Here is a 17,219-nt window from a genome sequence, read left to right on the forward strand (position 1 = left end):
GACTATCTGGGGGTCTAATAATAAACACCTAGAATGTGGCTGCCTCTTTTTACGCCTAAACTCTACCCACATTCTACGCCCTCCCCCCTCCAAATATCATCTCTTCCCACTGCAGTAACAGACTCATTAATTAATAATGCAATGCCCCCTCCCCTGACGTGCCTGGAGATTCTATATCCCAGAATCTTGAGCTGCTAATCCTGTCCTTGCTTCCAACTACGTCTCTGTGATGGCTATTTCCACGTGTCAATCCTTGCCATTAAGGCGTCTGTAATGCTCCTGACATTAAAGGAAGGCCATCCAGCCTTGCCTTACTCCCCTGGAATTTAAACACCTGTCCTTCTTTGTGCAGTGTTTTCTTCTAGTCTAATTGTTTTTCATAAGTGTCAGTATGCTGGGGTTTTACAACCTGTTATTACTGCTTCTTACTTGGGGAAAGATTACAAACAGCTGCACAGAGCCTGCTATATACACACTGGATTGTTATCAGTGCTGTGATCCACCAGTTCTTCCCACATCCAGACACAGTAAAGAAAGTATGCAAAGTTTTCAAAATCAGTTCTAAGCTGCTAAATAACCTCAAGTGCAAACGGCAGAGAGTCAACCCACTTTTTTAAAAAAAGATAAATTATAATTTTAGAATAACTTTTAGCCAGAGGGGAGGATTAAATGGTCTGTCTGGCCACATTAGACGACCAGACACCAAGGACTAGATTTACACAATTGCACACAAATGTACAAACTAAATCTGTGCTGGGGTGCTGCAAAGTCTTGTTTTCGTTGTTAGTGACTACAATAAGCAATCGCTGCTCCACTTTAAATGAAGTCAGTACAAGACAAAAACCTGCCCCCAAGGGATATGCAGCTGGATGAGGTCCCTGAGGCCAAAAGAATCAGACTCAAAACATCAGCATCTAAGGCAAGAGAATAGTTTCTATTTAATTAGTCACAAGTAGGATTACATTAACACCACAATGAAGCTACTGTGAAATTCCCCTAGTTGTCACACTTGGGGTGCCTGTTTGGGTCAATGCACCTAACCAGCACGTCTTTTTGGACTGTGGGAGGAAACCGGAGCACCCGGAGGAAACCCACGCAGACATGGGGAGAATGTGCAGACTCCACTCAGGCAATGACCCAAACCAGGGATCGAACCCGGGTCCCTTGACGTTGCAAGGCAGCTATGCTAACCACTGTACCACCTCCAACATTACAGCCAATGTTTTGAGTCTGGATGATTCTTCATCAGAGCCCTGGGATCACAGAATCCTGCAGTACAGGAGGCTGCCATTCGGCCCATCAAATCTGCACTGACTCTGACAGAGCATCTTACCCACGCTCTCTCCGCTACCCCCATCCCTGTAACCCGGCACATTCACCACAGCCAAGCCATTGAACCTGCACATCTTTGGAGTGTGGGAGGAAACCAGAGCACCCTCACAGGGAGAATGTGCAAACTCCACACACAGTCACCCAAGGCTGGAATTGAACCTGGGTCCCTGGCACCGTGAGGCAGCAGTGCAAATCACTGTGCTGTCATTTATCTGTGAAATGAAGTTATTTTTGTTAAATCTACATACCGAAAACTAGCCACGGAGCTGGATGTATTAAAATGCAGCAAGGGATTAAAAGTTCAAACAGTGGGAGAGAATTTGCAGCTCACAGCCAGCTAACTCATCATGATTTAAGCTTTGGTGGTTAGAGACAAAGTTCTAATTAGTTGGACGGTATAAATTGACCAAAATGTCTAGACTAGAAATAATTGTTACTCTTGACAGCCAGCTGTTTCTAATCTGTTCTGCGGGGTAAAAGGTTAGATTGGACAGGTATAGAACTCGAAGTGTGCCCAGTTATTCAGATATACATATCTCAGGGTGGGAGTTGCAGATTTTCATTGCCTCTGGCTAAATGCAGCACAGAAACAGGCCATTCAGCCCAACAATTCTATCCCAGTGTTTGTACCACTCTGTATTTCACCTCATCAGTGTACAGAACACCATGAATGAGACGGCAATTGTCTATATCACGCTCAGGCTAATCTACACATGATGAGCATGCATTTAGCTACAGCTGGACTGAGCAGCACATGGTGTTTGCAATCAGACCAGAACTAACACTCCAGTCTCTCTCTCTGCCTGAAATATAGGAGTACCAATAAAGTATTTTTATTTGTGTCACAAGTAGGCTGACATTAACACTGCAATGAAGTTACTGTGTAAATCACCTAGTCGCCGCACTCCGGCACCTGTTTGGGTCAATGCCGCTAACCCACACATCTTTCAAACTGTGGGAGGGAACTGGAGCACACAGAGGAAACCCACGCAGACACAGGGAGAACATGCAGACTCCACACAGACAGTGACCCGAGCTGGGAATCGAATCCAGGCCCCTGGCGCTGTGAGGCAGGCGTGCTAACCCACTGTGCCATCACTGGCCATTCAGACCCGACTCCACCAGTCAATAAGCCCGTAGACAATCTCATGATGGCTTTAACTCCACTTTTTGGCCTCTGCTCTCTTGCTGATCAGAAACTCAACTTTGAAAAATCCACTACCCCACTGTTCCCGAGGGAAATAAATTCTGAGGACTTCTGCACTTGCAATTCTGAAGCAGACAGGGCTATGGGATAAGTGCTGGAAAGTGGGATTAGAATAATCAGGTGGTTTGTCGTTGCCCAGTACAGACAATGGGCCGAACAGCCTTTTTCTGTGCTCTACGATCCAGACAGGAAATCGTTCATTGCCATCTTGAAAAGGGAAACTCGTTTTAAGTGGTTAGCACAGCTGCCTCACAGCAGCAGGGACCCGGGTTTGATGTCTGTGTAGAGTCTGCACATTCTGTGTCTGCGTGGGTTCCCTCCCACAGTCCAAATATGCAGTTAGCTTGATTGGCCATGCTACGTTGTCCCTAAATTGTCCAGGGGGATTAGCAGGGTAAATATGTGGGGTTACTGGGATTGGGCCTGGGTTGGACTGTGGTCAGTGCAGACTCAATGGGCCAAATGGCCTCCATGTACTGCAGACATTCTATGGAACTGTGCCTAATTAAGATTCCCCCCCCCCCCTCAGCCATCTCAGTCTTATATATCTCAATAAGATCACCTCTCATTCTTCTAAACTCCAGTGAGTACAGATGGACCCAATCAGCTCAACCTCTCCGTCAGAGACAGCATGTTCATCCCAGATATCAGCTGAATGAATCGTCCCTGAACTGACTTCCAAAGCAGCCTCTGGACAGAGGCTAGAACCACGTGGTACTCCAGAGACGGCCTCACTAAGAGGCCTTGTACAGCTCGACCAACACCTTCCGATTATTATACTCCATTCACCTTGCAAGAAAGGCCAAACCAAAAGAAACAGGGTTGAGGGTATCCTGCAAAGATGAGATGAACGGGGATTAATTCACCCGAAGTTATTCAATCTAATTTACAAATCAGTAATGGGAGGCGGGGGGGGCAGTTGAAGCTCTATGTACCCAATTGTACTTTCCTCCTCCTCCTCCTCAATTTTTGTCTCTAGATGCAACCTTCCAGCTCCCAGCATTCCTTTAACTGGCCAAGACATCTTCTCTTTGCAACCACTGAGGGGGCCCAGATCTCTAAAGTTCCATCATCTTGCACCACGGCACTAAGAGCTGTTAAAACAGTTTGCCAATGGACGGGCCGTTTGGTACACTGGGAAGTTAAGAGACTGTTTCCGGTCAGTTGCAGCAAATAGTTTCACCACCACAAAGATGTGTGTGCACATGGGATCAGAAAGAGACAGCATTGCTGTGACTGGGATATGAAACATCAGTGTCACATGTAGGTTTACATTTACACTGCAATGAAGTTACTGTGAAAATCCTCCTAGTTGCCACATTCCTGTGCCTGTTTGGATACACCGAGGGAAAATTTAGCCCAGCCAATGCACCTAACCAGCACGTCTTTTGGATTGTGGGAGGAAACCAGATCATGGTTAAGATTCCATGCAGACTCCGTACAGTGACACAAGCTGGGAATCGAATCTGGGTCCCTGGTGCTGAGGCAGCTGTGCTAACCACCCTCGACAGTAATACCTCAAACCATCCTGCTGTTCAGACGTTACCTGTGACAAGTATCTTTCTCAAAAAGGATGAGTTAGTTCTCTGCCCTAATAAGTAACGGAGCCTTAACGATGTGTTAATAACCGGAAGTGTTTCTCAGGGTCTGCAAAGCGGGAATTAGAAATTGCTTCACTCAAACCATCAGCCAGCAATAAAGGGAATTCCTTTAGGTCGAGAAGTGATCAGGGAAAGTGGTGGAAATGTGCACATTTTCATTTATTTAGAAGAATTAATGTTACATCAGACATTACATTACTGCAAATAACAGAAACTCCTTCCCCTAGGCTGCCCGCCGATCAAAATGAGAAATGGCAGTGATTAGAATATGAACAGACACTGGGAATGGAATGGACACAGTCCAAAGTTACAACGCACTAAGAAATGAGCACACCCTTTATACTGACCAGGAGCTGATGAAGTTTCGCGATTTCAGACATTCCTGCGATTGCTGTAGTCCAATCCCTCCCCCCCTCAGTATCTTACATGTCTCAATAAGATCAGCTCTCATTCTTCTAAACTCCCAAGTACGGACGGACCCAGCCAACTCAACCTCTTCTTCAGAGACAGCACCTTCATAGGCATTGACACAAGCTGCTAAGAGATCCCAAAACAAACTGATGATTAAAAGCCCAAAGAACACTGACAATTTAATCTTCAAGCTCGATGCTTTTTAGTATTCACTGAGCATCTGACCCACAGTCAGCTCGATGCTCCAATCCCAAACAATTGGATGATGCTCAGTTGGAGAGCCAATGTAAACACAATGGGCCGAATGGCCTCCTGTAACAATTCGGATAGATCAGAAATAAGGTGTAGAGTTGATATATTAGCCTCTTTCTTTAGCTCCTGGTACCTCCCCACTTGATGGTCTAATTCCAAGGGGCAGCAATGGCGTAGTGGTGTTAGTATTCAACTATTAATCCAAAAATTCAGCTAAGGTTCTGGGGACCTGGGTTCGAATCCCACCACGGCAGATGGTGGAATTTGAATACAATAAAAAGAAATCTGGAATTGAGAATCTACTGATGACCATGAAACTATTGTTGATTGTCAGAAAAACCCATCTGGTTCACTAATCTCTTTTAGGGAAGGAAATCTAGTGTACATGTGACTCTGGTCAGTAACGTGGTCGACTCTCAACTGTTCTCTGAACAAGGGCAACTGGGGATGGGTAAGAAATGCTGGCCAGCCAGCGATGCCATCTCCCACAAATGAATTAAAAAAGTCACCCTGTTCAATGGAGATCATCTTGCAATGCTAGTCTTAAGACAACTCAAAGTAATCCCAGCCTAACACTCAAGGTCTCCCATCAGTCAAGCTCTCCCTGACCCAGAGGCCCCATCAACAAGGCTGCCATTGAGAAGCTGTTCAATCTCAAACTCTCATTGCTGAGTACTGTAGAGGTAACGAGGCCTTGGAAACGGTCCCAGCCAATTTCCCTTCCCCTCGGTCTTCTCCACCGCGGTCATCAGTTGGGAATGAGCCTGTTTTGGAACAGACACACCCAGTTTACTTGGTTTTCAACACGAAACAAGAATAATTTTTCTTCGCAAGGTCTGAAGGAGAAAGCCTCCCCTCCAGGCTCCTGCACTTGGCCCCCAAGAACCTCACAGAAGGAGTTACGATGCAGGAAGGCCCTTCAGCCCATCGTGTGTGTGCTGGGATCCCCGTTGAACATTATGGCTCATAGGTGCAATCTTATTGAACCCCAATTCTCCCCCATTTCTGAGGGGGGGGGGCAACAGAAGTAAAAGGACTCAATGACAATGACAGCCATTTTACACAAACCAGTCGCCACCTTTAATTATGTGTCTATAAATAATTACATTGCAGCTTTAACACTGATGCTTTCAAGAAATTACATGGTAATTTTGAGAAGACTAGGATTTCTTTTTACAAAAACAATTGCTTCCCCTCCACAGTCAGCCTCTGTTAAGTAGTGTGTCCTCCTTTTGCCTGTATGTAGGCTACACTGAACGCAATACAAAAACGCAGTCTCCCGGTTACCTGGAAAAGGACTTTCAGATCCCAGTGCAGACCTCGTTACGAGTCCCGCGCTCAGAGAGCCGACTTTCAAACTGACCCCTCAATTGAGGCTGACCCCCCACCCCCGTGCAAAGAGGATAAAGCTGAGTTCAAGTCACACCTTCAGTCTCTTCTAGCTTACACTGGCCTGGTTTGCTTTCCCCAACCCAGTTGGTGAACTTTGAGGAAGCCTCAATATACGGAGAAAGGTGGCCAGGGGACTGGTGAAAAACTACCCCAAAAAGGCTTTTTGCACGCTATACGATTTCAGCTAAATCCCCTGCTTCCTAAAGCACGAGATGAACTCTGTGTGGATCGACAACATTGCCAGCTGGGAAGACAAACCCCACGACGCCCACCGCTGACGACTGGTGACTAAGCTATGACAGAGAATAGCTGTGTTATTAAGCAGTAAGTCACAAGTCATGTAGCTGCTTATTTCAGAAACAGTGCACAACGTAAAGGGCATTGGAAATATTTTCCTAAGTAGTGTGTATATAGACCATTTTAACAGTCCGAGCGACTGGGGTCTGGACCAGTCCCCAAAGAACAGGGAAAAAAAAAATATTGTGAACTAACTCAAGAGTTAATGACAAATCTGGCCACCTACTGAACATTGAAGATTTCTCTGTGCCTCTTCAATTCATTTTACTGCCACAACGCACACGGGTGTCAAAAGTGGATATTTTCTATGCAGTTTTGGAGAGATCGATATCACAGAGTTACTGGGTGGTATAATACTTACCCCCTCAGCTAAAAAAAAATACACAAATGCAAGAGCCCCATATACTTCTAAATGTGTGTCTGTGCTGTCTTAACAGAGCACGATCACTCTCAATACAAAACATCTCTGCTAGTTTTCAATATCAAACAATGATAAGGGCTGTGTTTTGTAGGGTCCTTCAAGTCTCCTGTCCCCATTGTACATCCCAGAATTACAATACTGCACGTGTTACATGCAACGTTAGACTCGATACTACCTTGCGGTCAGAACAAAGGGAGAACATCCACTTGAATTTTCAGCTGCTGCTAAATTGTCAAAACAGAACTTGGATCCAAAAACGTGCTCCGTGCAATATCCAGTCTGCTTGGAGACCGCAACTCCCCAAGCAACGAGCAGGGATTCCTTAATACTCTGCAATTAGCTACGAGTGTGCACTGTCCGTCTAGTGCTCGCTCTCCCTCCCCCTGCCCTTCACCCACTGGCCCCAGGCTAACAATCCAGCAAGGGGCAGGCTCCATCCTCCTGCTCTGTCAGCCACAAGCTACAGCAGCTCCTTCTCCTGGTTAGGAAGGTTGTGTCCCAGCATCCTGCACTGTCCAATAAACACGTCATTCCTTGGTCATTCACAGAGGCGGCTACGAGTGGAAACATTACAACAGTGAAAGATGTGATGAAATGAGGAATGGGCTAATCGAAGACCGTTTGATGTCACAGCTACATTGAGGAAAAGTTTGGGCTGCTCCGTGCCTCTTCCATCCCCCCAATGTCAGAGGTCCAATTGCTTCAGTTTTCATGCTTAAGGTGCTGAGATGCTACAGAGAATGAGGTCTCCCCTCAGGACAGGGAGCCTCGAGGGTCTCCCCTCAGGACAGGGAGACTCGAGGGCCTCTGGCCGCTGCTGCCTGAAAAATATTCTGCAAGAGAGTTAAAAAAAACAAAAGGAGAATTCCTATTAATGGGGTGAATCAGAAACTCCAATACCCAGCATCACAGTGTTTGATTCTCTGCAGAATCGTTCAAGAATCAAGAACTCACGCAACACAACACAAAACAAACGAGGTCTTAAAAAGTCAACACTCAGCAACTCCTCCCCACACTCACCGCGGGAGAAGCCATCTCCTCGCGAGGGGCAGTTGGATGGGCAATGCGCCTCGAGGCGCCATGCCTGATAGGGAAGTTCCATTAGGCAGCCGGAACGGTCAAGTCATTTCACTGGAAGACGTTACAAACAAAACTGGATGTTTTGCAACCAATCCAAAAATCTGAACAACTCGCGTAACAGGAGGGAGATTGGGTTTGGATTAGTTGGTGCGTTCAAATCTGGACGGAACCGGGCGTTTTACCGATTGCAAAGCCTTCGACAAGCTAAACGCAGACCCTAAACCCAATCTCCTAAATGGAGACAATTACCGACTGAGTAATTTTCCAATGGCTGACAGGAGCACAGAGAAACGTCCCCTGTCGGATAGGGTGAAAAGATTTGATCCAGAGTGACCAGAATACTGATTAAATCAGTGTTAATGTTGGTGAGCAGTAGGGAGGAGTGACTGATCCAGCGACACCGAGGGTGATATTTGCTCTCCCGGAGAGCCTTAAGCAAGCCTGTTAAAGGACAAATCTGTAACTGGACAACTCTGGGACACACGCCAGCCTCACCAGCGATATCAAAGCATTTGTACGCGCTCCTCCATTCCCCATGTCCGTACCATGTGGCTGGTGCTATTCCTATTGCCTTCTTCATTGCCAACTTCTTCCATCTGTGGGAAGGACAGAAAGAGGGTGAGAGGCGAGGCAGGAAGACAGAGTGAGAGGTTGAACATCACATGTTGTTCAAAACCATCGAAAAGGAAAAACAACATCGTCAGTGATGGGGTAATTATACAACTCAGTCTGTTTAGAATCAGTTTACAGATGATACAAAGATATGTAAAGGGGCAGGTAGTATTGAGGAAGCAGGGAGGTGCATAAGGACTTGGACAGGTTAGGAGAGTGGGCAAAGTGGCAGATGGAATACAATGTGGAAAAGTGTGAGGTTATACATTTTGGAAGGAGGAATGGATGCATAGGCTATTTTCTAAATGGGGAAACGCTTAGGAAATCTGAAACACAAAGGGACTTGGAAGTCATTGTTCAAGATTCTCTTAAGGTCAATGTGCAGGTTAGGAAGGCAAATGCAGTGTTAGCGTTCATGTTGAGGGGGCTAGAATACAAGAGCAGGTATGCACTTCTGAAGCTGTACAAGGTCTGATCAGAGCCCATTTGGAGGATTGTGAACAATTTTGGGCCCCATATCTAAGGGGGGGACATGCTGGCCTTGGAAAAAGTCCAGAGGAGGCTCACAATAATGATCCCTGGAATGAGGAGCTTGTCTTATGAGGAACGGTTGAGGACTCTGGGCCTGTACTTTAAGTTTAGAAGGATGTGCAGGGATCTTATTGAAACTTACAGGATACTGCAAGGCCTGGATAGAGTGGACTTGAAGAGGATGTTTCCAATAGTAGGAAAAACTAGAACCAGAGGGCATAACCTCAGGCTAAAGGGATGATCCTTAAAAGAGAGATGAGGAAGAATTTTTTCAGCCAGAGAGTGGTGAATCTGTGAAACACTTTGCCGCAGAAGGCTGTGGAGGCCAGGTCATTGAGTGTCTTTGAGACAGAGACAGAGAGGTTCTTGATTAATAAGGGGATCAGGGGTTATGGGGAAAAAGCAGGAGAATGGGGCGAGAAAAATAGCAGCCATGATTGAATGGCAGAACAGACTCAGTGGGCCTAATTCTGCTCCCTATGTCTTGGGAAGGATATCGGTTGGAGAGGGGAGGGTCTGTCCCGAGCATGCAGGAGGGGACGGGAAGTTGGTCCCCCGGGTGGGAGGAGTTTAATGTCAGCAATGAGGAAGATTTTGACAATCAAACACCACCTGGGCAGAACAAGCGGGAGATTTGCGTTTCTTGATCGGAACAGGAGTAACAAACATGAGCAGGTGGGGAATGTGTAACATGGATTTTCCTAAAGGTATTTGTTAAGGTACCACATAACAGGCTGACAGCAAAGTGTCAGTGCCAGCATGGGTACAAAACTGGCAAAGGGGCAGGAATGAGTCTCCAGCTGTAGGTAGGTTTACAGTACTCTGTCCAGCTCAGTACCACAAACTCTGCTGCTTTTATTAACGCAATTTCAAATTGTACAGATGACACAAAACTTGCTGCTAACAGTGAGGAAGACAGTTACAGATTTAAACAGGACACAGGTGGCTGGAAAAGGAACATGACAGAAATTTCACAACGCAAAGCGTGATGTGATATATCGCGCAGAAGAGAATAAGGAGAGACAGTGCATAACGAACCGGGGTGGGGGGTGTGTGTCTATGTATATGTGTATATAGTGTGTGTGTGTGTGTGTGTGTGTGTATGTATATATATATAATATATATATATATATATATTGTGTGTGTGCGTATATATATTGTGTGTGTGTGTATATATATTGTGTGTGTGTATATATATATATATATAGTGTGTGTGTGTATGTATATATTGTGTGTGTGTGTGTATGTATATATTGTGTGTGTGTGTGTATATATTGTGTGTGTGTGTGTATATATATTGTGTGTGTGTGTGTATATATATTGTGTGTGTGTGTGTATATATATATTGTGTGTGTGTGTGTATATATATATTGTGTGTGTGTGTGTGTATATATATTGTGTGTGTGTATATATATTGTGTGTGTGTGTGTGTATATATATTGTGTGTGTGTGTATATATATTGTGTGTGTGTGTGTATATATATTGTGTGTGTGTGTGTATATATATTGTGTGTGTGTGTGTGTGTGTGTGTGTGTGTGTGTGTGTGTGTGTGTGTGTGTGTGTGTACTGGAGCAGTCTGTGCACGCAAATCATCACAGGTGTCTGACAGGTTAACACTGCAGGTAATCAGGAGGCTGGAATCCTGGGCCTGGCAAACAGACATGGCACAGAAGCCAGGAAGTTTGTCTAAAACTCTAGCTGAACCGTGGCTGCAGTCTGATTCTGGGCACTGCACTACAGGAAGGGCGGGACGGGTTTGGAGATGGAATGGACTGGATCAGCTCCAGGTTCCGAGGATTACATTTCACTCACCCGACTGGAGGAACTGTGCTGGTTTAGGAGCGAGTACAACCATAAGGAGTTGAGAGCAAATGAGGGGAAAATGTTTGCTGTAACTGAAATAGGGCTAGGGAGGAGAGAGGACAGGGCGGGGGGGGTGTGATTACAAAGGGTGCAGTAGAGATGGGGCAAAGTGGAGATAAGTTTGGTGGGAAGAGTCAAGCAGTATTTGTTAAGAGGGGTTGGACAAAGGGAGGCAGACAGACAGGACATCGATTGATGAACAAGTGACTGTTTGTTTCTAAAAAGTGCATCTCACTTTCCAGAGGAGTTTGTTAAACTGCACTTGTTATCACGCGCCAAATACAGATAGGATCAGGCAAAGAGATAGCCTTCTTTGTACTGGTGTCAAGTTAACGTTGACAGAGAGAGATCGCCTCCAAGAAAGCCCCATTACCAGGGGTGGTTCAGTGAGACAAAGGAATGGCACTCAGTACAAAGAATATCAAACTCGCAGCCAAGGCAGAAACAATATTTACTCTAGGACTTTGTCTCAGCCAGAATATCCAATCCCTCTGAGTGCAGATAAAGATCGTGGTTATACAGCTGTCTGCAGCCTGAGCGTCAACTGCTCTCCACAAGGCTGAGAAGTTTTCTTTCTGCGTTCTGACCACATGCTCAGAGAAGCCTCAGAGAGGAGGACATGCTGTTCAGACACACAGGTCCCCCCCACCCCGCTGATCCCCTTACCTCTTTCCTCCATCTCAGCTCACACAGAACACGCTCAAAACATTCATGCATGTAGTTAAACTGCAAGAGAAAAGAAAACACAACGCCACGTGAACAGCCCGTCCCAAAGCACTCGAGAAGCACTGACAGCTCTACATTGTTAATTGTGCGAATGCTGTGCCCTCAACGGGCAGTGAAGGGGATACATCCCAGGCCAGTCCCGAGCCACCCCTGGTCGCTGCCCTGAGGTCCACTGAAGTATAAGTGACTCCAATACTCCAACAGGTTAGCACCTGGGCTGCACGCCTGAGATTCCTGCTGGGATCCGGGTCTTTGTTGAGCAGCACTGCCTCAGCCGGTATCCTGCTGGAGCGTGGAGCACATCACCGGGACAGGGAAAACTATTTAATAGCAACCATCAAAAAGGGAAACATAACAATATAGAAAATAGGAGCAGGAGGCCAATTGGCCCTTCCAGCCTGCTCTGCCATTCTTTATGATCATGGCTGATCATCCAACTGAGCAGCCAGATCCCACCTTCCCTTCCATATCCTCCGTTTCCCCTTCGCTCCAAGAGCTCAACCTAACTCCTTTATTGGAAACATATAATGCTTTAGCTCCAACTACTTCCTGTGGTCACCACTCTGAGCTCCTCCCCTCACTCTTCTAAACTCCAGCAAATATGACCCTAACTGACTCAATCTCTCCTCATACGTCAGTCTCGCCATCCCCAGAATCAGTCTGGTAAACCTCCTCTACATTCCCTCTGACAGATAAGGAGACCAAAGAACATAAGAAATAGGAGCAGGAGTAGGCCATCTAGCCCTTCGAGCCTGCCCCGCCATTCAACAAGATCATGGCTGATCTGAAGTGGATCAGTTCCACTTTCCCGCTTTCTCCCCATAACCCTTAATTCCCTTGTCTATCAGAAACCTATCTACCCGTGACTTAAATATATTCAGCAAGGTAGCTTCCACCACTTCAACAGGCAGAGAATTCTAGAGATTCACCACCCTTTGAGTGAAGAAGTTCCTTCTCACCTCTGATCTAAACTGTGCCCCCCTTATTTTGAGGCTGTGCCCTCTAGTTCTGGTTTCCTTTCTAAGCAGGAAGAATCTCTCTACCTCTACCCTATCCATCCCCTTCATTACCTTATACGTCTCTATAAGATCCCCCCTCAGCCTTCTAAACTCCAACAAGTAGGCTGAGGGGGGGATCTTATAGAGACGTATAATGAAGGGTCTCTGCACACAATATTCCAGGTGTGGTCTGACCAAGGCCCTGTACAACTGCAGCAAGATATCCCTGCTCCTGTACTCAAATCCTCTCGTTATAAAGGCCAACATACCATTTACCTTCTTTGCCGCCTGCTGCACCTGCATACTTACCTTTAGCAACTGGTGTACAGGACACCCAGGTTTCATTGCACACTATACTCTCTCAAAATTTATGGCCAGATAACAATCTGCCTTCCTGTTTTTGCGATCAAAGTGGATAACCTCACATTTATCCACATTATATTGCATCTGCCACTCACTCAGCCTGTCCAAATCACACTGAAGCATCTCTGTATCACAGCTCACCCTCCCACCCAGCTTTGGGTCATCTGTAAATGTGGAGAAGTTACATTTAGTTCCCTCATCTAAATCATGAACATATTTTCTGAATAGCTGGTTCTAGCACCATTCCCTGCAGTACCCCACTAGTCACCGCCTGCCACTTGGAAAAAGATCCGCTTAGTCCAGTCTCCAACCAGTTTTCTAACCATCTCACCACACTAATCCCATGTGCTTTAATTTTACACTCTCATATGGAAGTCCAAATAAACCACACCCACTGGCTCCCCCTCATCAACTCGAGTTACATCCTGGGAGAATTCCAGTAGATTTGTATGGCATGGTTTCCTGTTTGTAAATCCATGCTGAGTCTATCTAGTTCAACAACTGTTTACCAGTTGAAGATCACTTGAAAAGGAAGAATTTCACAGAGCCACAGGGAAACTAACCGTGCGATGTAATGACCTGGCATTTATATAATTCTACACTTTAGAATCTGCCAGCGATAATAACCTATAGTTTTTTTGTGATGTCAGTCAAGGATAAATATTGGCCAGGACAAAGGGAGCTGCTTCTCTGAGAATAGTGTCACGGGATTTTTAATGGATATCTGAGAGGGTAGACAGGTTTGATATCACATCCAAACAGCTGTACCTCAGACAGTGCAGCACTCCCTCAGTACTGCAATGGAGCTTCAGCCTAGATTGTGTCCGAGCCTCCAAACTGGGGTTCAAACACATTCAGTCACTGAGCCGTGATGGACTCCGTGAGAACCATCCAGTGAGCAAACAGCTCTGTGTCTCACGAATGGCTAACGGGGCTGGCTTATCCCATTGGCAGGGAGACCCGAAGAAACGCAAGGCGCAGAGTTACTCACGTAAGGAGTGAAGATTTTCACCCAGCGCGGTTTTTTCTCCCCACGAACGTACTCGAAGCAGAACGCCATCCCCTCTTCATCCGTGTCCCACTGGTGCATCTCGTCCCACTCAAACATGATCACCTGGTTCTTTTGTTTTTGGACAGAAAAAGACAACAAATGGAGCAACTTTGACCACAATTTGAGAAAGGACATCGGGGGAAGCTCAGCAAGGTTCCAAACCATCTCTTTACAACCCAAATACCAACCGCTCATCAGCAGAACGGCCACTGGCACTCCCCAGTGACTGACAGCAAGAGGTTAGAGGTTGACCTAATGGAGGTTACTTAATGGATGGTGGTTTACAATAATGACGTGGAGATGGCAGCATTGGATTGGAGTGGGCACGATAAGAAGTCTCACAACACCAGATTAAAGTCATAGCGTAGAAATCATAGAAACCCTACAGTATAGAAAGAGGTCATTTGGCCCATCGGGTCCGCACCTACCACAATCCCACTCAGGCCCTACCTCCATATCCCTACATATTTACCCACTAATCCCTCTAACCTACCCATCTCAGGACACTAAGGGCAATTTTAGCATGGCCAATCAACCTAACCCGCACATCTTTGGACTGTGGGAGGAAACCAGAGCACCCGGAGGAAACCCACGCAGACACGAGGAGAATGTGCAAACTCCACACAGACAGTGACCCGAGCCGGGAATGGAACCCAGGTCCGTGGAGCTGGGAAGCAGCAGTACTAACCACCGTGCCGTCCAACAGATTTATCTGGAATCACAAGCTTTCGGAGCGAGCGGCACTCTGAAAGCTCGTGATTCCAAATAAACCTGTTGGGCTTGAACCTGGTGTTGTGAGAGTTCTCACTGGGTTACAATAAAGGCCAGTAATAAGCTGTTTCCCATAGTTAATGACTATCCTATGAAACAGCAGATCAGAAGAAGTTATTCAAAGAGAAGCCAAAAATCAAACTGGCTAATTGCACAGAGTGTGACTGGAATGCAGAATTCTGCACCACAAACCAGAGATCTCAAATAATTTCAAAAAGGATACAGGGAGCAAAATGATGGAATTAAGACTTAGTGGGGCTGCTGGGGAGAAGCATTTGTGCATACACTACGGTGGTGAGGAATGTTTGGTGCGATTTAGTTCCATGATAGTCAAGATCCGACCCATTCCTGATGCTTTGGGAACACAGAAACCAGTGAGATGCAACTCATATAGAAAGCAAATGTCAGTGCGTGTGCCAGAGAGGCGGGTTCAGTGCCCAATGCACTAGCAATCCAGAGGGCCAGGCTAACATTCTGGGGACGTGGGTTCAAATCCCACCACAGCTGCTGGTGGAATTCAAATTCAATTCATAAATCCTGAATTGAAAGCTAGTCTTGGTAACAGTGAAACCGCTGTCGACTGCTGTAAAAACCCAGCTGGTTCACTAACAGAAGGAAATCTGCCATCCTTACCCGTTCTGGCCTACATGCGGCTCCAGACCCACAGCAACATGGCTGACTCTTAACTACCCTCTGAAATAGCCTAGCAAGCCTTTCACTTCAAGGGTAATTAGGGATGGGCAACAAATGCTGGTGTTGCCAGCAATGCCAACATCCTTTTAATGAATAGTATGTTGACATTGCCGCATGGCAGCACAGTGGTTAGCACTGCTGCCTCACAGCGCCAGGGTCCCATGTGTAAGTCTGGCCATGGGTTACTGTCTGTGTGGAGTTTACACATTCCCCGTGTCTTGTCTGTTCCCTCCGGGTGCTCCAGTTTCCCCCCACGTTCCGAAGATGTGCAGGTTAGATGGATTGGCCATGCTAAATTGACCCTAGTGTCGGGCTGGGGGAGGAAAGAGGCGGGGTAAGAGTGTAAATGAGTGGAGTTACAATAATAAGACCTGGGTGGGATTGTGGTCAGTACATACTTGATGGGCCAAATGGCCTCCTTCTGCACTGTAGAGATTCGGTGAATAAAAAAGCAGGATGAGCTGAACTGTCTCCTCCTGTCCATTCTGCACTGGATCACAACCTAACTCCGGGGAACAGCAGGGTATTACTAAGCAGAACCAGCCCCAGTAGCGATGCCATTTGATCACACTTACCTCCAGCTGACCATCCTCTGTGCAAGCGTGGAGTTTAAAGTGCTGAATGCTAATGGCTGCCATCACATGCCCCTTCCTTCGAGAGTCGCACCGACAGTGTGGGAAAACTATCTGATTGTAACCTTCACAAGTCCGAATCATGTTGAGGTACTGCAATAACAGACAGCCAATTAGACAGAGAGAGAGAGAGAGAGAGAGAGAGAGAGAGAGAGCCTGTGAACTACCCAGAGAAATCCACCCCCCCCCGACCCCCACATCACTTACTGAAACTCAACAGTCCAAACATGTACCGGTTAGGTGGATTAAGGAAAATTTTAAACACTTATCTTTGAAATAAATAACTTTCACCAACTTTTACAGATGCACCATAGAAAGCATTCTTTCTGGTTGTATCACAGCTTGGTCTGGGCTCCTGCTCTGCCCAAGACCACAAGGAACTACAAAGAGTCGTGAATGAAGCCCAGTCCATCACACAAACCAGCCTCCCATCCATTGACTCTCTCTACGCTCCCCGCTGCCTCAGAAAAGCAGCCAGCATACCCACGCATCCCGGAGATTCTCGCTTCCGCCTCTTCTGTCGGGAAAAAATACAAAAGTCTGCAATCAAGTAACAACCAACTCAAGAGCAGTTTCTACCCTGCTGCTGTCAGACTTCTAAATGGAGCTACCTCGCATTAACTTAATCTTTCTCTACACCCTAGCTATGACTGTAACACTATATTCTGCACTCTCTCATTTCCTTCTCTATAAACGGTATGTTTTGTCTTTATAGCGCGCAAGAAACACAACTTTTCACTGCATCCTGTACACTTGACAATAATACATGAAATTAAAGATGAACCATAATAAATGCATTGGGTTACGGGGCTTGGGCAGAGGGGAGGGCCTGGATGGGATGGTCTTTCGGGGAGTCAATGCAGACTAAATGAGCTGGATGGCCTCTTTCTGCACTGTAGGGATTCTATGGTTCTGTGACCAGAACTAGCCAGTGTTAAATTCTGCTCTAATCTGTCAAGGACTTGCATTTATATGGCACCTTTCA

General features: G+C 46.3%; 1 protein-coding gene across 2 annotated transcripts in view; it reads right to left on the reverse strand.

Moving 5' to 3' along the window:
- Nucleotides 1-4,280: 4,280 nt before the first annotated feature.
- LOC145339079 (sorting nexin-27-like) overlaps nucleotides 4,281-17,219 on the reverse strand; it is a 113,974-nt gene continuing 101,035 nt past the window's right edge. Inside the window, exons 9-13 of one of the 2 annotated variants that reach the window (XM_080183510.1) lie at nucleotides 16,178-16,327; nucleotides 14,079-14,207; nucleotides 11,667-11,726; nucleotides 8,539-8,589; nucleotides 4,281-7,746 (exon numbers count right to left, since the gene is read on the reverse strand). In XM_080183510.1, coding sequence (XP_080039636.1) covers nucleotides 7,696-7,746; nucleotides 8,539-8,589; nucleotides 11,667-11,726; nucleotides 14,079-14,207; nucleotides 16,178-16,327 — 441 coding nt within the window. In that variant the 3' untranslated portion in view covers nucleotides 4,281-7,695. Of the gene's footprint in view, nucleotides 7,747-8,488; nucleotides 8,590-11,666; nucleotides 11,727-14,078; nucleotides 14,208-16,177; nucleotides 16,328-17,219 lie in introns of both variants that reach the window. The other variant, XM_080183511.1, reaches the window with a different exon arrangement.

Source organism: Carcharhinus amblyrhynchos, unplaced genomic scaffold, assembly GCF_965287045.1.
Source record: "Carcharhinus amblyrhynchos unplaced genomic scaffold, sCarAmb.v2.hapA chromosome_317, whole genome shotgun sequence".
NCBI lineage: Eukaryota > Metazoa > Chordata > Chondrichthyes > Carcharhiniformes > Carcharhinidae > Carcharhinus > Carcharhinus amblyrhynchos.